Source organism: Pan paniscus, chromosome 20, assembly GCF_029289425.2.
Source record: "Pan paniscus chromosome 20, NHGRI_mPanPan1-v2.0_pri, whole genome shotgun sequence".
NCBI classification, from domain to species: domain Eukaryota; kingdom Metazoa; phylum Chordata; class Mammalia; order Primates; family Hominidae; genus Pan; species Pan paniscus.
The window spans coordinates 17,273,935-17,292,292 of NC_073269.2; the positions used below are offsets into that span (position 1 = coordinate 17,273,935).

The window sequence follows — 18,358 nt, forward strand, 5'->3', positions numbered from 1 at the left end:
AGTGTTAACACACGATTCCAGGTCATTAAATAAAAGCAATCTATGATTGTTGAAAAAAAAGAAACTATAGATTACAGGCTCATGCCTGTAATCCCAGCACTTTGGGAGACCAAGGCAGGCAGATCATCTGAGGTCAGGAGTTCGAGACCAGCCTGACCAATATGATGAAACCCCATCTCTACTAAAAACACACACACACAAAAAAAAATTAGCTGGGCGTGGTGGCATGCACCTGTATCCCAGCTACTCGGGAGGCTAAGACAGGAGAATTGCTTGAACCCGGGAGGCAGAGGATGCAGTGAGCTGAGATTGTGCCATTGCCCTCCAGCCTGGGCAATAAGAGTGAAACTCTGTCTTAAAAAAAAAAAAAGAAAAAAAGAAACTGTAACATTTTAGGTGACATGTACTATGTAGGCAGGCCTGTGATGGTTGGGTCTGTTCTCAACAGCATAGGATTATTTTCATACCATGATTCTCTAAAAAAGATACAATAAAATGACTATTTACATAGCTTTTACAACACATGAGGTATTTTAGTAACTTACTTTTTATTTTTACTTTTACAAAAGCTTTGGGTTGGTGAAAAATTAAGTAATCTAGGCATGATTTATGGGATGCAGGAGGATGTGGATAGGTTACATGCAAATGTCATTTTATAAAAGGAACACAGCATCTGTGGATTTAGGTATGCTTAGGGGGTCTGGAACCAATCCCCTGCATATGGTTAGGGGATAACCATATTCAAAAGAAACATCTTAAGCCTTTACCATGTGTTTGCATTCATGAGGCTTATCTCCTATGTGATTTCTTTCACATTTCTGAAATGAAATAAAATTAATGAATGCTTTCCCACATTTATAGAGTATCTCTCCAGTGAGTCCTTTTATGTCTATGCAAGGAACTGAGAGAACTCAGTGCCTTCCCACATTCCTTACATTCATGCATCTTCTCTCCAGTGTGAGTTTTTTCATGTCCTCGAAGGAAACGAGAACGAGTGAAGGCTTTACCACATTGTTGACATTCATAAGATTTCTTTCCAGTGTGAATTCTTTCATGTCGTAGAAGGCAAGTGAGCCAAGAGAATGCTTTCCTGCATTCCTTACATTCATACGGCTTCTCTCCAGTGTGAATCCTTTCATGGACTTTTAAGTTACCAAAATGACTGAAGGCTTTCTTACATGTTTTACACTCATAAGGTTTTTCAGCCGTGTGAGTCCTTCTATGTTGAGAAAGGTATGTGAAACAACTGAATGCTTTCCCACATTCCTTACACTCATATGGCTTCTCTCCAGTGTGAGTTGTTTCATGATTTTGAAAGGAATAGAAATCAATAAAGGCTTTCCCACATTTACATTTATAGGGTTTCTCTCCAGTGTGAGTTGTTTCATGTCTTCGAAGGGAACTAGAAATACGGAAGGCTTTACCACATTCTTTACATTCATAGGGTTTCTCACCAGTATGAGTCCTTTCATGTCTTTGAAATACACTGGGATAAATGAAGGTTTTCCCACATACCTTGCATTTGTGAGGTCCATCTCCAGTGTGCATTATCATATGACTTCGAAAGCTTGAGCAATGAGATAACGCTTTCCCACACTGCTTGCGTTCATAGGGTTTCTCTCCAGTGTGAGTTCTTTCATGACTTTGCAGTGAACTAGGACAATCAAAGCCTTTCCCACATATCTTACATTTATGAGGTCCATCTCCAGTGTGCCTTATCATGTGTCTTTGAAAGCTTCCCAGATGATGAAATGCTTTCCCGCATTGCTTACATTCATAGGGTTTCTCTCCAGTGTGAGTTCTTTCATGTATTCGAAGGGAACTAGAAACACTGAAGGCTCTTCCACATCATTTACATTTATAGGGTTTTTCTCCAGTGTGAGTTCTTTCATGTCTTACATAGGAACTGTAATCAGGGAAGGCTTTGGAACAGTGCTTGCATTCATATGGTTTCTCCCCAGTGTGTGTTCTTTCATGTCTTAGATAGGAACTGTAAATAGGGAAGGCTTTACAACACTGCTTACATTCATACAGTTTCTCTCCAGTGTGAGTTCTTTCATGCATACGAAATAAACTAGGCCAAAAAAAGGCTTTCCTACACAACTTACATATATAAGGTCCACCTCCACGTTGTACTATTATGTGTCTTCGAAGGTTTCCCAAAGAACTGAAGGTTTTCCCACATTCCTTACAATCATAGCGTTTCTTTCCAGTGTGAGGTCTTTCCTGTGTTTGAAAGGAGTGGTGATAATTGAAGGCTGTCCCACATTGTTTATGTGTATGTGGCTTCTCTCCATATTCCTGACACTCATCTGGTTTGTGTCCAGCATCAAATGTGATATAGCAATTAAGGAATGAACAACCCATGATTTCTCCACACACACTGCTTTTACATGGATCTACTCCAGGAGTTTCTTCATTCACAGTACTATCTGGCTGGCGACTTTCACTAAATCTCTCTATGATATGACATCTGTAAAACATGAGAAGTATATTAATAAAGGTTTATTTATAAATGACTTTATATTTATTAGTAGGTACTGGATTTACATTTTTACATCATCATGCAACATGTAGGCTTCATGCACTGCTTGAACGTGAATGGACTGAATGTTGTACAAGATAACTCAACCCCAGCTGTTTTCTTGACAATGATAAACACATGAAATTCTTTTTTTTTGAGATGGAGTCTCGCTCTGTCACCAGGCTGGAGTGCAGTGGCGTGATCTCAGCTCACTGCAACCTCCGCCTCCCAGGTTCAAGTGTTTCTCCTGCCTCAGCCGCCCGAGTAACTGGGACTACACACATGCGCCACCACACCCAGCTAATTTTTGTATTTTTAGTAGAAACGGGGTTTCACCATGTTGGCCAGGATGGTCTCAATCTCTTGACCTTGTGATCGCTCGCCTTGGCCTCCCAAAGTGCTAGGATTACAGGCGTGAGCCACCGTGCCCGGCCAAATTCTTAATATTGTTTCTAAGGGGACTATTTTTGCAAACACTGAATAGTTATATCACATTTAAGTATATGTTTCTGGAGAAGATTTTATAGGAATAAATAAGTTTGTACTGGGCTCATTCATTTTCTTTGCCTAGTTGTATAATTTCCTGTCATCCTAAGAATTGCTCCACAGATATATGTCTTTCTCTTGTGAGTGCAAATTACCTTAGGCTCCTCCTGGGATTTTTGTGCTGATCTTCAATGTTTGTGTCTTCCCATTTCATTTCTAAAAGGTGGACACAGAAAAAACACTATATATTATTATAAAATTCTAAAAACACTACAAGATTTTATGTACAATGGAATCATGCATGATTCATTCACTGAATTATAGCTGACTCTTGAACAACATAGGTTTGTACCTCATAAGTCCACTTATTTTATTTTTTTTAAGATGGAGTCTCGCTCTGTTGCCCAGGCCGGAGTGCAATGGTGCAATCTCGGCTCACTGCAACCTCCGCCTCCTGGGTTCAAGCCATTCTCCTGCCTCAGCCTCCCAAGTAGTTGGGACTACAGGTGTGCGCCACCACACCCAGCTAATTTCTGGATTTTTAGTAGAGACGGGGTTTCAGGCGGGTTTCAAACTCCAGACCTCAGGTGATCTGCCTGCCTCGGCCTCCCAAAGTGCTGGGATTACAGGCGTGAGCCACCACACCTGGCTCACAAGTCCACTTACATATGAATTTTCTTCAGTCTCTGCTACCCCTGGGACACCAAGACCAATCCCTCCTCTTACTCAGCCTACTCAATGAGAAGACAATGAGGATGAAAGCCTTTATGATGATCCATTTCAACTTAATGCACAGTAAATAGTTTATCCTCTTTATGATTTTCTTAACATTTATTTTCTCTAGCTTACATTATTATGAGAATATAGTATGCAATATATGTGACAGACAATATATGTGTTAATTGATTGTTTTTGTGACCAATAAGCCTACCAGTCAACTGAAGGTTAAGTTGTAGTGAACAAAAAGTTATATGAATATGTACAACTGGTTGGGGACCCAGCACCACTTAACCCTGTGTTGTTGAAGGGTCAACTATATCCCCTTTCAGTATTTCAAATCATTCAACAGCATTGTTGACCAAGAAAAAAATGTCTCTAATTGACTAAGTGAAGACATAATGTCATTTTTACCTATACAGTCCAGGTTCCTAATGGTTTCCCACATCACATCTCTGTACAGACTCTTCTGTGATGGACCCAGCAAAGCCCACTCTTCCTGGGTGAAGTTCACGGCCACATCCTCAAAGGCTACTGAATCCTGAAACACCCCACATGTACAAAGGAGTAAGGCTGAGACTGACAGTACCAAAAATTTACACCCACTTCATAAACTTTGCATACTATTGTTTCTAAGCAATGATTCAATGACATGGTAAATCCACCCTTATTCTCTGTCTACAATCACTTTCTCCAACACAGCAATTCTGATGCTAGAATTGAATGTTGTTGTACACATAATAGTCAAATAGGAACAAGTCTCTTTTTGATGACTTAAATGAGTGAATTTTATTGCCGGCATCATCCCTAATGTCTACTTTATAGTGGGTCTGTATTTCCTGTCGTGACAAAGTCCTACTACTTACTGTACAAGAATAGGAGTCCTGAGATTGTATATATTTACAAATGCTGGTTAACAAAATTGGATCCTTCGTGTACTCTAGGCACTGGATTTATAGAGGGTCTCCACCAACATAACTAATAACAGGTGCTGAGTGTGCATAAACTGTTTATGGAGAAAGTATAGTATTTGCTTAACTCTTACCTTCTCTTGGGGAGCTTGGAATTTTGTTACATGCTCAGCAGTGGGAGCATAGCTGATCAGCCAATGCTAGGTTTGAATGTTTGTCCCCACCAAAATGCATGCTGAAACTTAATCCCCAATGTGACAGTAATGAAAGATGGGGCTTGAAGAGGTTATTGGGTCTTGAGGATTTGGATCTCAAGAAAATCAAGATTAATCCATTCTTGGATTAATGGCTTAAAGAATAAATGGGTAGTGACAGAGTTGGACTTATGTCCCTATGAGAAGAGAAAGAGACCTGGGCTAGACACTCAGCTCCCTCATCACGTGATGCCCTGTGCCACACAGGGACTCGACAGAGTCTCCACCAGCAAGGAGGTTCTCACCAGATATCCAGCCTTGACTTTGGACTTCCCAGCCTCCAGAACTACAAAATACATACACTGTTTCATTTAAATCATCTAGCTTCAGGTATTCTGTTATAAGCAACAAAAAACACACTAAGGTAGACACAAAGAAACACTCTGGGCACTGAGTATCTAATGAATGACATCCATAAATAACTTTTCAAAATGTTTATTGCAACATGTTACTTGGGGATTCAGCCCACCCTATGTGATTACACTAAGAGAGAACATTTAGAAGCCGGCAACAGGTTTCCTCTAGATCAAATGTAGCAAAGCAAGACAAAAGACTAATAAAATATGCTTCACTATCCCAATGCAAGAATTTTAAACTTTTTATTAGGTAATGTCAAAGGAGAATAATGGGGACAGATTGCGCATGTTCTTAGAAAGAACTCAATGTTACCTCTCATGAATATCGATAATATTCCCTAAATAGCTAAATCAGAACTTTAGTAGTCAACAAAAAAAGATATCCCCAAAACTAACAGAAGTCACAAATGTATAAAAATGCTAAAAACTTTCTCACCAACAAAGTTACGGCTTTACAAGAACAAATAAAGAATTTTTTTTTTTTTTGGAGGGGGAGACAGAGCCTTGCTCTGTTGCCTAGGCTGGAGTGCCCTGGCACGATCTCGGCTCACTGCAGTCTCTGTTCTGTCTCCCAGGCTCAAGCAATTCTCCTGCCTCAGCCTCCTGAGTAGCTGGGATTACAGGCGTGTGCCAGCACACTCAGCTAAAACATTTATGATGATTCATTTTAACTTAATGCAAAGTAAATATAGTTTATCTTCTTTATTATTTTCTTATTAACATTATTTTCTCTAGCTTACTTTACTGTGAGAATATAGTACGCAATACGTATGACAGACAATATATGTGTGAATCAGTTGTTTTTGTGACCAATAAGCCTGCCAGTCAACTGAAGGTTAGCTGTGGTGAACAAAAAGTTATATGAATATGTACAGACCTCAAGATTAAATGAGAAAAAAAATACGTATTAAAGACAAAACCAGGCCAGGCGCGGTGGCTCACGCCTGTAATCCTAGCACTTTGGAAGGTCAAGGCGGGCAGATCACGAGGTCAGGAGATCGAGACCATCCTGGCTAACACAGTGAAACCCTGTCTCTAGTAAAAATACAAAAAATTAGCTGGGCGTGGTGGCGGGCACCTGTAGTCCCAGCTACTCAGGAGGCTGAGGCAGGAGAATGGCGTGAACCCAAGAGGCGGAGCTTGCAGTGAGCCGAGATCGCGCCATTGCACTCCAGCCTGGGTGACAGAGCTAGATTCCATCTCGAAAAAAAAAAAAAAAGAAAGACAAAACTAGTATTTTAAACAGTAACAAGGTCTTTTTCAGATTTAATGAGAATTTTTTTTTTTTTTTTTTGAGACGGAGTTTCGCTCTTATTGCCCAGGCTGGAGTGCAATGGCACGATCTCAGCTCACCACAACCTCCGCCTCCTGGGTTCAAGCAATGCTCCTGCCTCAGCCTCCCAAGTAGCTGAGATTACAGGCGCACACCACACACCCGGCTAATTTTTGTATTTTTAGTAGAGACGGGGTTTCACCATGTTGGTCAGGCTGGTCTTGAACTCCTGACCTCATGATCTGCCCACCTCAGCCTCCCAAAGTGCTGGGATTACAGGCATGAGCCACCATGCCCGGCCGAGGATTTTCTTAAGTAAGAAAATAAAGGCCGGGCGCAGTGGCTCACACCTATATTCCCAGCACTGTGAGAGGCCAAGGCAAGTGGATCTCTTGAGCCCAGCAGTTCAAGACCAGCCTGGGCAACATGGTGAAACCTGATCACTACAAAAAATACAAAAATTTGTCCAGGAGTGGGGGTGCATGTCTGTAGTCCCAGCTACCTGGGAGGCTGATGCCTGTAGTCCCAGCTACCTAGGAGGCTGAGGTGGGAGGATCACCTGAACTCAGGGAAGTAGAGGCTGCAGAGAGCCTGGATGACATCACTGTACTCTAGCCTGGGCAACAGAATGAGACCCTGTCTCCCCTCAACCTTCCAAAACAAAGAAAAGAAAGTAGATTCCAAATGAGGAGTCTTCCAAATTCAACTATATTAAAATTAGGCATAGTGGCTCACACCTTTAATTACAGCATTTTGAGAGGCTAAGGTGGGAGGATCCTTTAAGCCCAGGAGTTTGGGGCTGCAGTGAGCTGTGATGGCGCCACTGCACTCTAGCCTGGGGTCACGGAGCAAGATTCTATCTCAAAAAAAAGTCCATCAAACTGTAGAATGAAATAAAAAGATAAACCGCCATCTGGAAAGAAATACTAGCAATCCTTCCATGTGAAAACTGGTTAGTATGTACAGTATGCTTAAAAACAAAAAGAAAGGCCAGGCGCGGTGGCTCACGCCTGTAATTCTAGCACTTTGGGAGGCTGAGGAGGGCAGATCACCTGAGGTTGGGAGTTCAAAAACAGCCTGAGCAACATGGTGAAACCCTGTCTCTACTAAAAATACAAAATTAGCTGGGCATGGTGGCGGGTGCCTGTAATCCCAGCTATTCAGGAGGCTGAGGCAGGAGAATGGCTTGAACCCAGGAGGTGGAGGTTGCAGTGAGCCGAGATCGCTCCATTGCACTCCAGCCTGGGCAACAAGAGTGAAACTCCGTCTCAAAAAAAAAAAGAGAGAGAGAGAGAAACAAGGCAAGGCAATAATATCCAAATAAATTAAATATGAAAAAAGACTGAAAATTACTTCACAGAAGATGAAAGACCACAAAGAAAAAAATGCTCAACACCAATGCTAATCAGCAAAAACCAATGGAGATATATAAAACATAAATCTTTACAAGGCATAAACACACACACATACATGGTCTGAGAGCTGATCTACACCTGCTATTAGGATTTCCTCATAAATTTAAACTATCCATAATCTACAATACAACAATTTTTTCCCAAAGAATAGTATCCCAATGAGTTAAAAAAGTCATGAAGTGTTAGCACTTAGGGACAAAAAAAGAATATTTTCAACAACATCATAAGGTTAACCTGAAAGAACTCAAGTCCCACGAACAGTGAAATGTGTGAGAACTTGGTGACCCACAGCCTCAGACAACAGCATATGTCAAACAGATTGAAGCAAATAAACAAATCAAAAACCTTTTCATCGTATTTTCTCCCCTCTCCTTTCATCTCTTCATGTCTTTGGAGTCAATTAAATATTTTTCATTATTCCAATTTGTTTATTTTCTTTGCATTTTAGTTCTATTTTTTTTTGCATTACATTTTAACAAGCTGCTCCTGGGAAGCGGTTCTCATACTTTATGTGCATTACAAGCATCTGGAGGACTTAACACAGATTATTGAATCCTACCCCCAGAATTTCTTTTTCTTTTTTTTTTTTTTTTTTTTTTTGACATAGTCTCGCTCTGTCGCCCAGGCTGGAGTGCAATGGCGCAATCTCGGCTCACTGCAACCTCCACCTCCTGGGTTCAAGCCATTCTCCTGCCTCAGCCTCCCAAGTAGGTAGGATTACAGGTGCCCACCACCATGCCCAGCTAATTTTGTGTATTTTTAGTAAAGACGGGGTTTCGCCATGTTGGCCAAGCTGATCTCGAACTCCTGACTTCAGGTGATCTACCCACCTTGGCCTCCCAAAGTGCTGGGATTACAGGTGTGAGCCACCATGCCCGGCCCTACCCCCAGAATTTCTAATTCAGTAGGACTAGAGTATAATCCTGAAATGTGCATTCCTTTTTAAATTTTGATGTTGTTTGTACATATTCACGGGGTACAGGTCTAATGTTGCCACAATGATATAGTGCATTGTAGTGAATGAAGTCAGAGCCTTCGGTGCATCCATCACTGCAGCAAAGCACATGCATCCACCAAGCAACTGCCCATCATCCACCATCCTCCACCCTCCTAGAGTCTCCACTGACCATCATTCCACACTCTGCTTCCATGTTTACACAGTATTTACACGTGGGAGGTATATTTGCCCACTTTTTTTTTTTTTTTTTTGAGATGGAGTTTCGCTCTGTCACCCAGGCTGGAGTGCAGTGGCGCGATCTCGGCTCACTGCATCCTCTGCCTCCTGGGTTTAAGCAATTCTCTGCCTCAGCCTCCCAAGTAGCTGGGATTACAGGCACCCACCACCATGCCCGGCTAAATTTTTTTGCATTTTTAGTAGAGACGGGGTTTCACCATCTTGGTCAGGCTGGTCTTGAACTCCTGACCTCATGATCCACCCGCCTTGGCCTCCCAAAGTGCTGGGATTACAGGCGTGAGCCACCGTGCCCAGCCTACTCACCCACTTTTAAGTGAGTACATGTGGTATTTGTCTTTCTGTGTCTGAATTGTTTTGCTTAAGATAATTGCCTCCCAATCCATCCTTGTTGTCACAAAGGACATGATTTCATTCTTTTTCATGGCTGAATAGTATCCCAATGAGTATACACACCACATTTTATTTACCCAATCCTCCACTTAGGTCGATTCCCTTATCTTTGCTTTGTGAATAGTGCTGCAATATGCAGATGAGTGCAGGTATCTTTTTGATGTACTGATTTCTTTTCCTTTGGATAGATACCCAGTAGCATATCTGAGATACTCAGCATAATACTGAGTGCATATTAATGGTAACATTAACTAACTGAAAACAGAAAAGAGGCAAAACTATGCTACTGGATACATACACACTGAATCTATAATGAGCAACAAAATACAAACTCTAGGTCAGTTATGCTTCTGACCTGTAGTGTCTTACCTCACACAACTTCTGACAACAAATGTATGGCATTTGCTGAACACCAATTCTCCAACAAAAACTGGTATCCACCCCACATTAGTACAGACCCCACAAGTTGAGGGTTGAATGTCACAACCCATCAGCCACCAGGCAGATGCCAGTGGCAAGCCCCAGAGACCATCCTTTTAATCAAATGTGTATAAAACCAATGACTCCCTCTACAGGGTCAATAATGTGCCAAGCCAACCCACAGAACTCAGCAAGTCACTCTGCTTAAGGTTGTCAGTTTGTTATAAAGGATATCTCAAGAATAGCCAAAAAGAGAGAGGCACAGCAAAGGAAGGGGAGGGATTGGCAAACCTTCCTTCCCCTCTTGACTGACATTACCCACCCAGCAAATCCAAATACATTTTTTATTATATCAAAAACCCAGATAAACTCTCAGATTCATAAACCCTTTTTCCATCAGGCAGAATCAAAAGGTGTCTTTCTCTAAATCAGCCGTGACAGACTTTTTAATTTGTACTGATTATACCAACTGAGTGAATGCAAAACCAGGCTGCTGATAATGTTGAATTTTACCCAAGGCCTGTAATTCTAGTAAATAAGTAAGATGACAGAAAATCACCTCAACTCCCCAAGCCCAGTTCTTTGTGTTCTGGACAAGCAGCCGTAAAACAAAACAAAACAAAAGCACCCTTTGCTTATATAGATTATGCCCCTCTCCCCTTTTCTAAACTATAACTCAGCCAGATAAAGAACCTCCAAATTCCCATTTTTTATCTTATGATTAGCTGAGCAGTTTTGTCTTCACTGATCATACTGAACAAAATACATCTAAAGAAAACTTTGCTTAAGTTTCTCTCCTTGCTCCAGGACCGTGAACTTTGACTCATCCTCAGCCTGAGCCAGCACAAAACCCCTCCTTCATAACCCATCTTAAGAACAGACTTAGGTTAGAGCAAAACACTCTCTGAACTAGAATCTGATTCTCGGCCCGGCGTGGTTGCTCACACCTGTAATCCCAGCACTTTGGGAGGCTGAGGCAGGCAGATCATGAGGTCAGGAGATCGAGACCATCCTGGCTAACATGGTGAAACCTCATCTCTACAAAAATACAAAAAATTAGCCGGGCGTAGTGGCATGCGCCTGTAGTCTCAGCTACTCGGGAGACTGAGGCAGGAGAATCACTTAAACCTGGGAGGTGGAGGTTGCAGTGAGCTGAGATCACGCCACTGCATTCCAACATGGGCAACAGAGCTCTCGAGACTCTCAACTCAAGAAAAAAAAAAAATCTGATTCTCACCCTCCATCCTGCCCTCCCCTTCGCATCTTCCTTCTAATCTTGGTTGCTCTTCCCTTAGCAAGAAAAGAACTTCTCTGCCCAACCTTAGAGATGCCTCAGATCTTTATTTTATTTTATTTTATTTGAGACTGAGTTTCACTCTTGTGAGCCACCGCGCCCGGCTGGGATGCCTCAGATCTTATACTTGATGCTTTCCCGTTTTGCAGTACTCCTTTAGAATGAAGTCACTTCTTAGCTAAATCCAGATTTATTTTAATTGAGAATGTCTAGCAACAGCCCCACAACAGTAACAAATACAACCTCAAACAGGGAATCACCCCAACCGCCTCAGCTTTCTAATGCTCTGTAGCTTCTTTAAGTATAAAAGGCTTCTCCCATGGCTGGAGTGATCCGGAGGCTCCCAGGAAGAACCAATTTAAGTGGGCCTTCAATAACCTCCCTTTGCAGGCTCGAGACTGGCCTCAACTGGGAGTCACCGGCCTCAGGCCTCTCCACCCCACTCACTTCCTCCCATGCCTTACATGGAAAGTTACTTGGTTTAGTTAGCATTTATTTATTTATTAGTTAGTTTAGTTAGTATATATTTATTTAGAGATGAAGTCTCACTCTGTCACCCAGACTGGAGTGCAGTGGCGCGATCTCAGCTCACTGCAACCTACACTTTCCAGGTTCAAGTGATTCTCCTGCCTCAGCCTCCCAAGTAGCTGGGACTTCAGGTGTGGGCCACCACGCCCGTGGTGGTGGTGGGCGCCTGTAATCTCAGCTAATCAGGAGGCCGAGGCACGAGAATCACATAAACCTGAGAGGTGATGCTCGCAGTAAGCCAAGATTGTGCCATTGCACTCCAGTCTAGGCAACAGAGCAAGATTCCATCTCAAAAAAATAAAGGTAGGCTGGGAGCGGTGGCTCAAGCCTGTAATCCCAGCACTTTGGGAGGCTGAGGTGGGAGGATCATTTGAGGTTGGGAGTTCAAGACCGGCCTGATCAACATGGAGAAACCCCACCTCTACTAAAAATACAAAATTAGCCGGGCATGGTGGTGCATGCCTCTAATCCCAGCTACTCGGGAGGCTGAGGCAGGAGAATCATTTGAAACTGGGAGGCAGAGGTTGCAGTGAGCCGAGATTGTGCCATTGCACTCCAGCCTGGGCAACAAGAGTGAAACTCCGTCTCAAAAAAATAAAAAATAAATAAAACTAAATAGGAAAAGCACAAGTATCTATCCATTTCAGGCAACAAATACCACTGAATTACCACTTTCATAATAATAAAGCATTTAGTAAATTAATAATATTTGAGTTCTTTAGCTGTTGGAAAGTCCCATGCCACAGCATTTAGCATTAATCTGTCAAGTATACATAACAGGAATAGAACAGTTATCCACTGTCCTAAATTCCCCACCCTAAAAAGGAAAGAAACTAAAGTTTTGGCAAATCTTTATAATTCAACCAAATAACTACCACATTTTCTGTTAATATGTGTTCACTTTTTCTGCAGCCATAAAGAAAGTATGACCAAACATTTTTCCTTAGTCATACTGTCACTGTTAAGCCCTGAAATTCCATTTGAATAATCAGAGAAACTTACTTGACAGACTGGGGGAAAAAAAAGTAAATGAAGGGTTTTTTTGTTTTTACAAAAATTGGACCTCCCCCTCCCCCTCCCCCTCCGCCTCCCCCTCCCCCTCCCTCTCCCCTCCCCCTCCTCCTCTCCCTCTCCCTCTCGCTGTCCCCACGGTCTCCCTCTCCCTCTCCCTCCACGGTCTCCCTCTGATGCCGAGCAGAGGCTGGACTGTAATGCCGCCATCTCGGCTCACTGCAACCTCCCTGCTGGATTCTCCTGCTTCAGCCTGCCGAGAGCCTGGGATTGCAGGAGCACGCCACCACGCCTGACTGGTTTTCGTATTTTTTTGGTGGAGACAGGGTTTCGCTGTGTTGGCTGGGCTGGTCTCCAGCTCCTAACCGTGAGTGATCTGCTAGCCTCAGCCTCCCGAGGTGCCGGGATTGCAGACGGAGTCTCACTCACTCAGTGCTCAATGCTGCCCAGGCTGGAGTGCAGTGGCGTGATCTCGGCTCGCTACAACCTCCACCTCCCAGCTGCCTGCCTTGGCCTCCCAAAGTGCCGAGATTGCAGCCTCTGCCCGGCTGCCACCCCGTCTGGGAAGCGAGGAGCATCTCTGCCTGGCCGCCCATCGTCCGGGATGTGAGGAGCCCCTCTGCCCGGCTGCCCAGTCTGGGAAGTGAGGAGCGCCTCTTCCCGGCCGTCATCCCGTCTAGGAAGTGAGGAGCGTCTCTGCCCCGCCACCCCGTCTGGGATGTGAGGAGCACCTCTGCCCGGCGGCGACCCCGTCTGGGAACTGAGGATGTCTCTGCCTGACCGCCACCCCGTCTGGGAGGTGAGGAGCGTCTCTGCCCGGCCGCCCCGTCTGTGAAGTGAGGAGCCCCTCCGCCTGGCAGCCGCCCCGTCTGTGAAGTGAGGAGCCCCTCCACCCGGCAGCCGCCCCGTCTGGGAAGTGAGGAGCGTCTCCGCCCGGCAGCCGCCCCCTCCAGGAGGTGGGGGACAGCCCCCGCCCGGCCAGCCACCCCGTCCGGGAGGGAGGTGGGGGGCAGCCCCCGCCCAGCCAGCCACCCCGTCCAGGAGGGAGGTGGGGGGCAGCCCCCGCCCGGCAGCCACCCCGTCCGGGAGGTGGGGGGCACCTCTGCCCGGCCACCCCGTCTGGGAGGTGGGGGACCCCTCTGCCTGGCCGTCACCCCGTCTGAGAGGTGTACCCAGCAGCTCATTGAGAGCGGGCCATGATGACAATGGCGGTTTTGTCCAGTGGAAGCGGGGGGAAGTGTGGGGAAAGGAAAGAGAAATCAGATTGTTGCTGTGTCTGTGTAGAAAGAAGTAGACATGGGAGACTCCATTTTGTTCTGTACTAAGAAAAATTCTTCTGCCTTGGGAAAAAAAAAAAAAAAAATTGGAGGCTGAGGCGGCAGATCACTTGAGGTCAGGAGTTCAAGACCAGCCTGGCCAACATAGTGAAACCCCGTCTCTACTAAAAATACAAAAAAAAAAAAAAAAAAAAAAAAATTAGCCAGGTGTGGTGGTGCAGGCCTGTAATCCCAGCTACTCGGGAGGCTGAGGTGGGAGGATCGTTTGAACCCAGAAGGCAGAGGTTGCAGTAAGCTGAGATCGCACAACTGCATTCCAGCCTGGGCAACAGTGCGAGGCTCCGTCTCAAAAAAAAAAAAAAAAAAAAAAAAGGAATAGATGGCTACATATATGACCTGTTTTCTGAAATCTAACTATTTCTGGCCTCTATGGAAATACTTTCTCTATCAATGTCTAATCTTATAGTTAATAAAACGTTGAAGCTGAAAAGAGTGAATATCTCTTTTCAATGTGACAACCTCAGGGATGGGCAGTGCTGACTGGAACACAAACAAGTCTAACTCAAGTGTCAGGTCATCCCATCTCCTGGGATATTAGTCACCCCCATCTGCTCAGTAAAGTGCTCAGTGACCACCCACCCCCACCCCAGGAGATACTGCACTGTGTGCTTTTCAGGCTCATGCACACCTGACCTGAATGGGAGGTTCTTGCACAACTGGAATGAGTGGGTTCTCCAGTGCTTACATATTGTTTTCTTTCTTCATTAGTCTGAGAGTCAGGAAGGAAGAAATCATTTCTGTCTTCTCCCCCAAATACAATCATTCAACTGGCTGACCAGCCTTGTGTCCCCAAGGAATGGAAACTGGGGTTGGGGAAGAACAAGGTGATTGTCCCAAGGGTTAGCTTTTTATAGAAATGGTATACCAGAAGATTCCTCCCATCCCACCCAGGGCATCCAGCTGTTCCCTGTGAGGCCCCACCCCAACACCTCAGGCTGCTCACTGGGAGAAATGACCCAGGGGCTGATATTCACTGGACCCTCCCAGAGACAGGGCAGCTGTGTGTATCTTGGGTCAACCCCAGGCAGTTCTGAAACAGAACCAGGAAAAGGCAGAGAGTGGGCTGAGAACACATCACCCCATAAAGTTTCTAAAGGGGACTCTCAATGTTGAGAAGGTATCCGTACCCAGGGGAAAGAAAAGAAGGAGAGGCACAAAGGTTTGTTTGTTTGTTTGTTTGTTTGTTTTTTACAGTGGAGTGTCAGGTTATTCTCTGCTTCCTCACATGTGAAATGTTCAGGAACACAAATCTTTTAAGAAGCCGGCCGGGCGCGGTGGTCACGCCTGTAATCCCAGCACTTTGGGAGGCCGAGGCGGGTGGATCACCTGAGGTCATGAGTTCAAGATGAGCTTGGCCAACATGGTGAAACCCCGTCGCTACTAAAAATACAAAAAATTAGCCGGGTGTGGTGGTGGGTGCCTGTAATTCCAGCTACTCGGGAGGGTGAGACAGGAGAATCTCTTGAACCCGGGAGGCGGAGGTTGCGGTGAGCCAACATCGCACCATTGCACTCCAGCCTGGGCAACAAGAGCAAAACCCCATCTAAAAAAAAAAAAAAGAAAAGAAAAGAAAAGAAAAGAAAGAAAGAAAGAAAGAAAGAAAGAAAGAAAGAAAGAAAGAAAGAAAGAAAGAAAGAAAGAAAGAAAGAAAGGAAGGAAGGAAGGAAGGAAGGAAGGAAAGAAAGAAAGAAAGAAGCCATCCATTGCTCTCTGAAAACAAAATGAAAATTAAAATACTGGGACTCTGAAATTTAGCACGGGTGGGGCGGAGGAGGGAGGAGTTCATGATGTTGCTGTGAACTGAGGAGGGAAAGTTAGCCTGCGTAAGGCTCTGGAAACCAAGGGAGTTACTACCACCCCTAGGAGGAGTTAGAATGAGGGAACAGGGTAGTGGATTTGAGACCCTGCTACCCTCATCTCTGAAAAACTCGAAGAGGAATCAGTCACCCTGGGAAGAAAAGAAGGGACTGGGGACCCCGCAGACCACAGCTCCTCCCGTGCACAAACCCCACGCAAGAATCTGGATTCTGATTGCAGTTAGGTATTAACCAGGTACCCTGAGCCCCACTGCCTCGCGGGGGCCGCCTCCCTGAGAGTCAGGTCACAGAAGACACTGACCGCCGGCTTCCCCATTGTGCCCGGAGAGCTGCTCGAGTTGCCCAAGTTCTCAGATCTTGAATTCCAACGGAAAGGCTGGCGCCAAGCAGGCTGAAAACCCCACGAGGGAACCCACTCAGCAGGAGAATGCGGTTTCTTCACCTCCCGTCCCAGGATTCGCCCGTCACTTCCCCACCAACCAGCGACCCCACACTTCAGCCGCCCCTATCCAGACCTCTAAACACCCCCATCCGCAAACCTCTCATGGAGGCGGAACTGGGGTCTTCTCTCCTCTCCCCCTATTAAACTGTTTCTGCTGCAGGCCTTGGAGTCTCGGTGCAGTGACTCGGGCCGCGAACCTGTGCCGGTTACAGCCGCACAATCTGGGAAGACGCGGAGCTGCGGGCGTGGAGCTGCCCCAGAGAGGGCGCCGGAGCCGGGGCCGCAGTTGCTGCGCAGAAACAGGACAGGACGCCCGGGGTCCCGGCTGCCGGCCCAGCCCCCACCTCCCACCCCGCGGCCGAGGGGACTGAGGGCCGGCTGGGCCAGGGGAACTCGGGTCCGCAGACCCCGCAGTCGCCGCGGGGACGCCCGGGTCCCGCCACAGCCTGTTCTGGCCGGTTCCAACCAGTCCTTCGCCCTGCCCCAGGACGCCGGGCCCCGCACACTCACCATTTCCCGGCTTCCGCGGTGTCCTGTGTTCTCCCCAAGGCTCCCCGCTGCCAGCATAGGACTCAGCGTGACAGTGCCTGCCACTGACCTGCCAGGGCTTCTCTCAGCTACAGAGCCAGGAGCGGGAGCTCAGAGGGGTGTAGAAAGCTCCACCCTCCTCCCGGCAGCGCGCCTGATTGGCAGTTCCCAAGAACTCGCCCCCAACACTGATTGGGTAGAGCTCCAAATTCCGCCCCCTCCCCAGGGAACTGATTGACAGAAGAAGGATCTTACACGGCTGAGTGGAGCGAGATGAAGCGGTTCCAGACACAGCCCTTGATAGGGTGGGCTTCCTCCCTTCGCTGTGACCTGACCCCTCCCAGGGGACATTTGCATTTAAGCGGAATTTCCTGCCTGTACTCAATGGGCTCTTCCTGCTCCTTCTTCCTGGACGGGGACCCACAAGTGTGTGCTGGGAATTCGAGACTCACTGCCCAGTGGAGCCATCCCCTGGCCTCAGAGCGGTAGGGGAGGCCCAGGCCCCACAAACCACACTGAAGCAGGAGGGAAGGCCTGGTGTCCTCCAGGGATCAGGAATTTAGGATGAGACTGCTGGCTCCATGGTCAAGCCTTTCTCTCACCTTATCTCTCAATCTACTCATTCTCAGACCAGAAAATAAAAACACATCAACAATGAAATAAAATTGTTAAATGCATGGAAAATCTGGAATTATATGGCAGTAATCTTCTATAAAGGAATCAAAAGAAGGGAAAAGAAAAAACCTGAATTAGTTCAGAGAAATTTCAGCTACAGTTCAGCAGGAAACCCCCTTTCAGGAGGTTAAACATATTTTCAAGCTTAGAAGGCAGATTCTGACTCCTGAAATTGAGTCCCAGAGCGTGTAACCAGCAGCTTAGCAGCTGAGTCTCAAACCACGTTTTAAACCTTTTTTTTCTTCTTCTTTCCCTTTTCCTCTTTCCCCTCCTGATCTCAAGATAATAACTTTGAGATAAACTGCATAGATGTTACCTCTCATCTTAAAATACAGCCTCAGAATGTGCTGTGAACTTCCACTCCCTTTCCTTTCCCATACTACACTGCCATGCCTTATGCACATTTATTTTTATTTTATTTTTTTGGAGACGGAGTCTCACTCTGTCACCCAGGACAGACTGTAGTGGCTCAATCTTGGCTCACTGCAACCTCCGCCTCCCAAGTTGAAGCAATTCTCCTGCCTCAGCCTCCCGAGTAGCACACTGGACTACAGGTGCACACTGCCATGCCCAGCTAATTTTTTTGTATTTTAGTAGAGACAGGGTTTCACCATGTTGCCCAGGCTGGTCGTGAACTCCTGAGCTCAGGCAATCCGCCCGCCTCGGCCTCCCAAAGTGTTAGGATTACAGGCATGAGCCACCACGCCTGGCCTGTGCACATTTATTTACCTAAACACTTATTAAGCACACACCATGCTCTCTTATTTGGTCATATATTTCCTTAG

The 18,358-nt window shown here is 45.7% G+C and overlaps 1 protein-coding gene across 1 annotated transcript; it reads right to left on the reverse strand.

The window, feature by feature from the left end:
• Nucleotides 1–531: 531 nt before the first annotated feature.
• Nucleotides 532–17,120, reverse strand: LOC100985983 (zinc finger protein 442). Its single transcript, XM_008966350.6, is given in 4 exon segments — nucleotides 532–2,473; nucleotides 3,166–3,226; nucleotides 4,142–4,268; nucleotides 16,881–17,120. Coding segments are annotated over 4 exon segments (1,863 nt in total). The 5' UTR covers nucleotides 16,938–17,120; the 3' UTR covers nucleotides 532–855.
• Nucleotides 17,121–18,358: the final 1,238 nt, after the last annotated feature.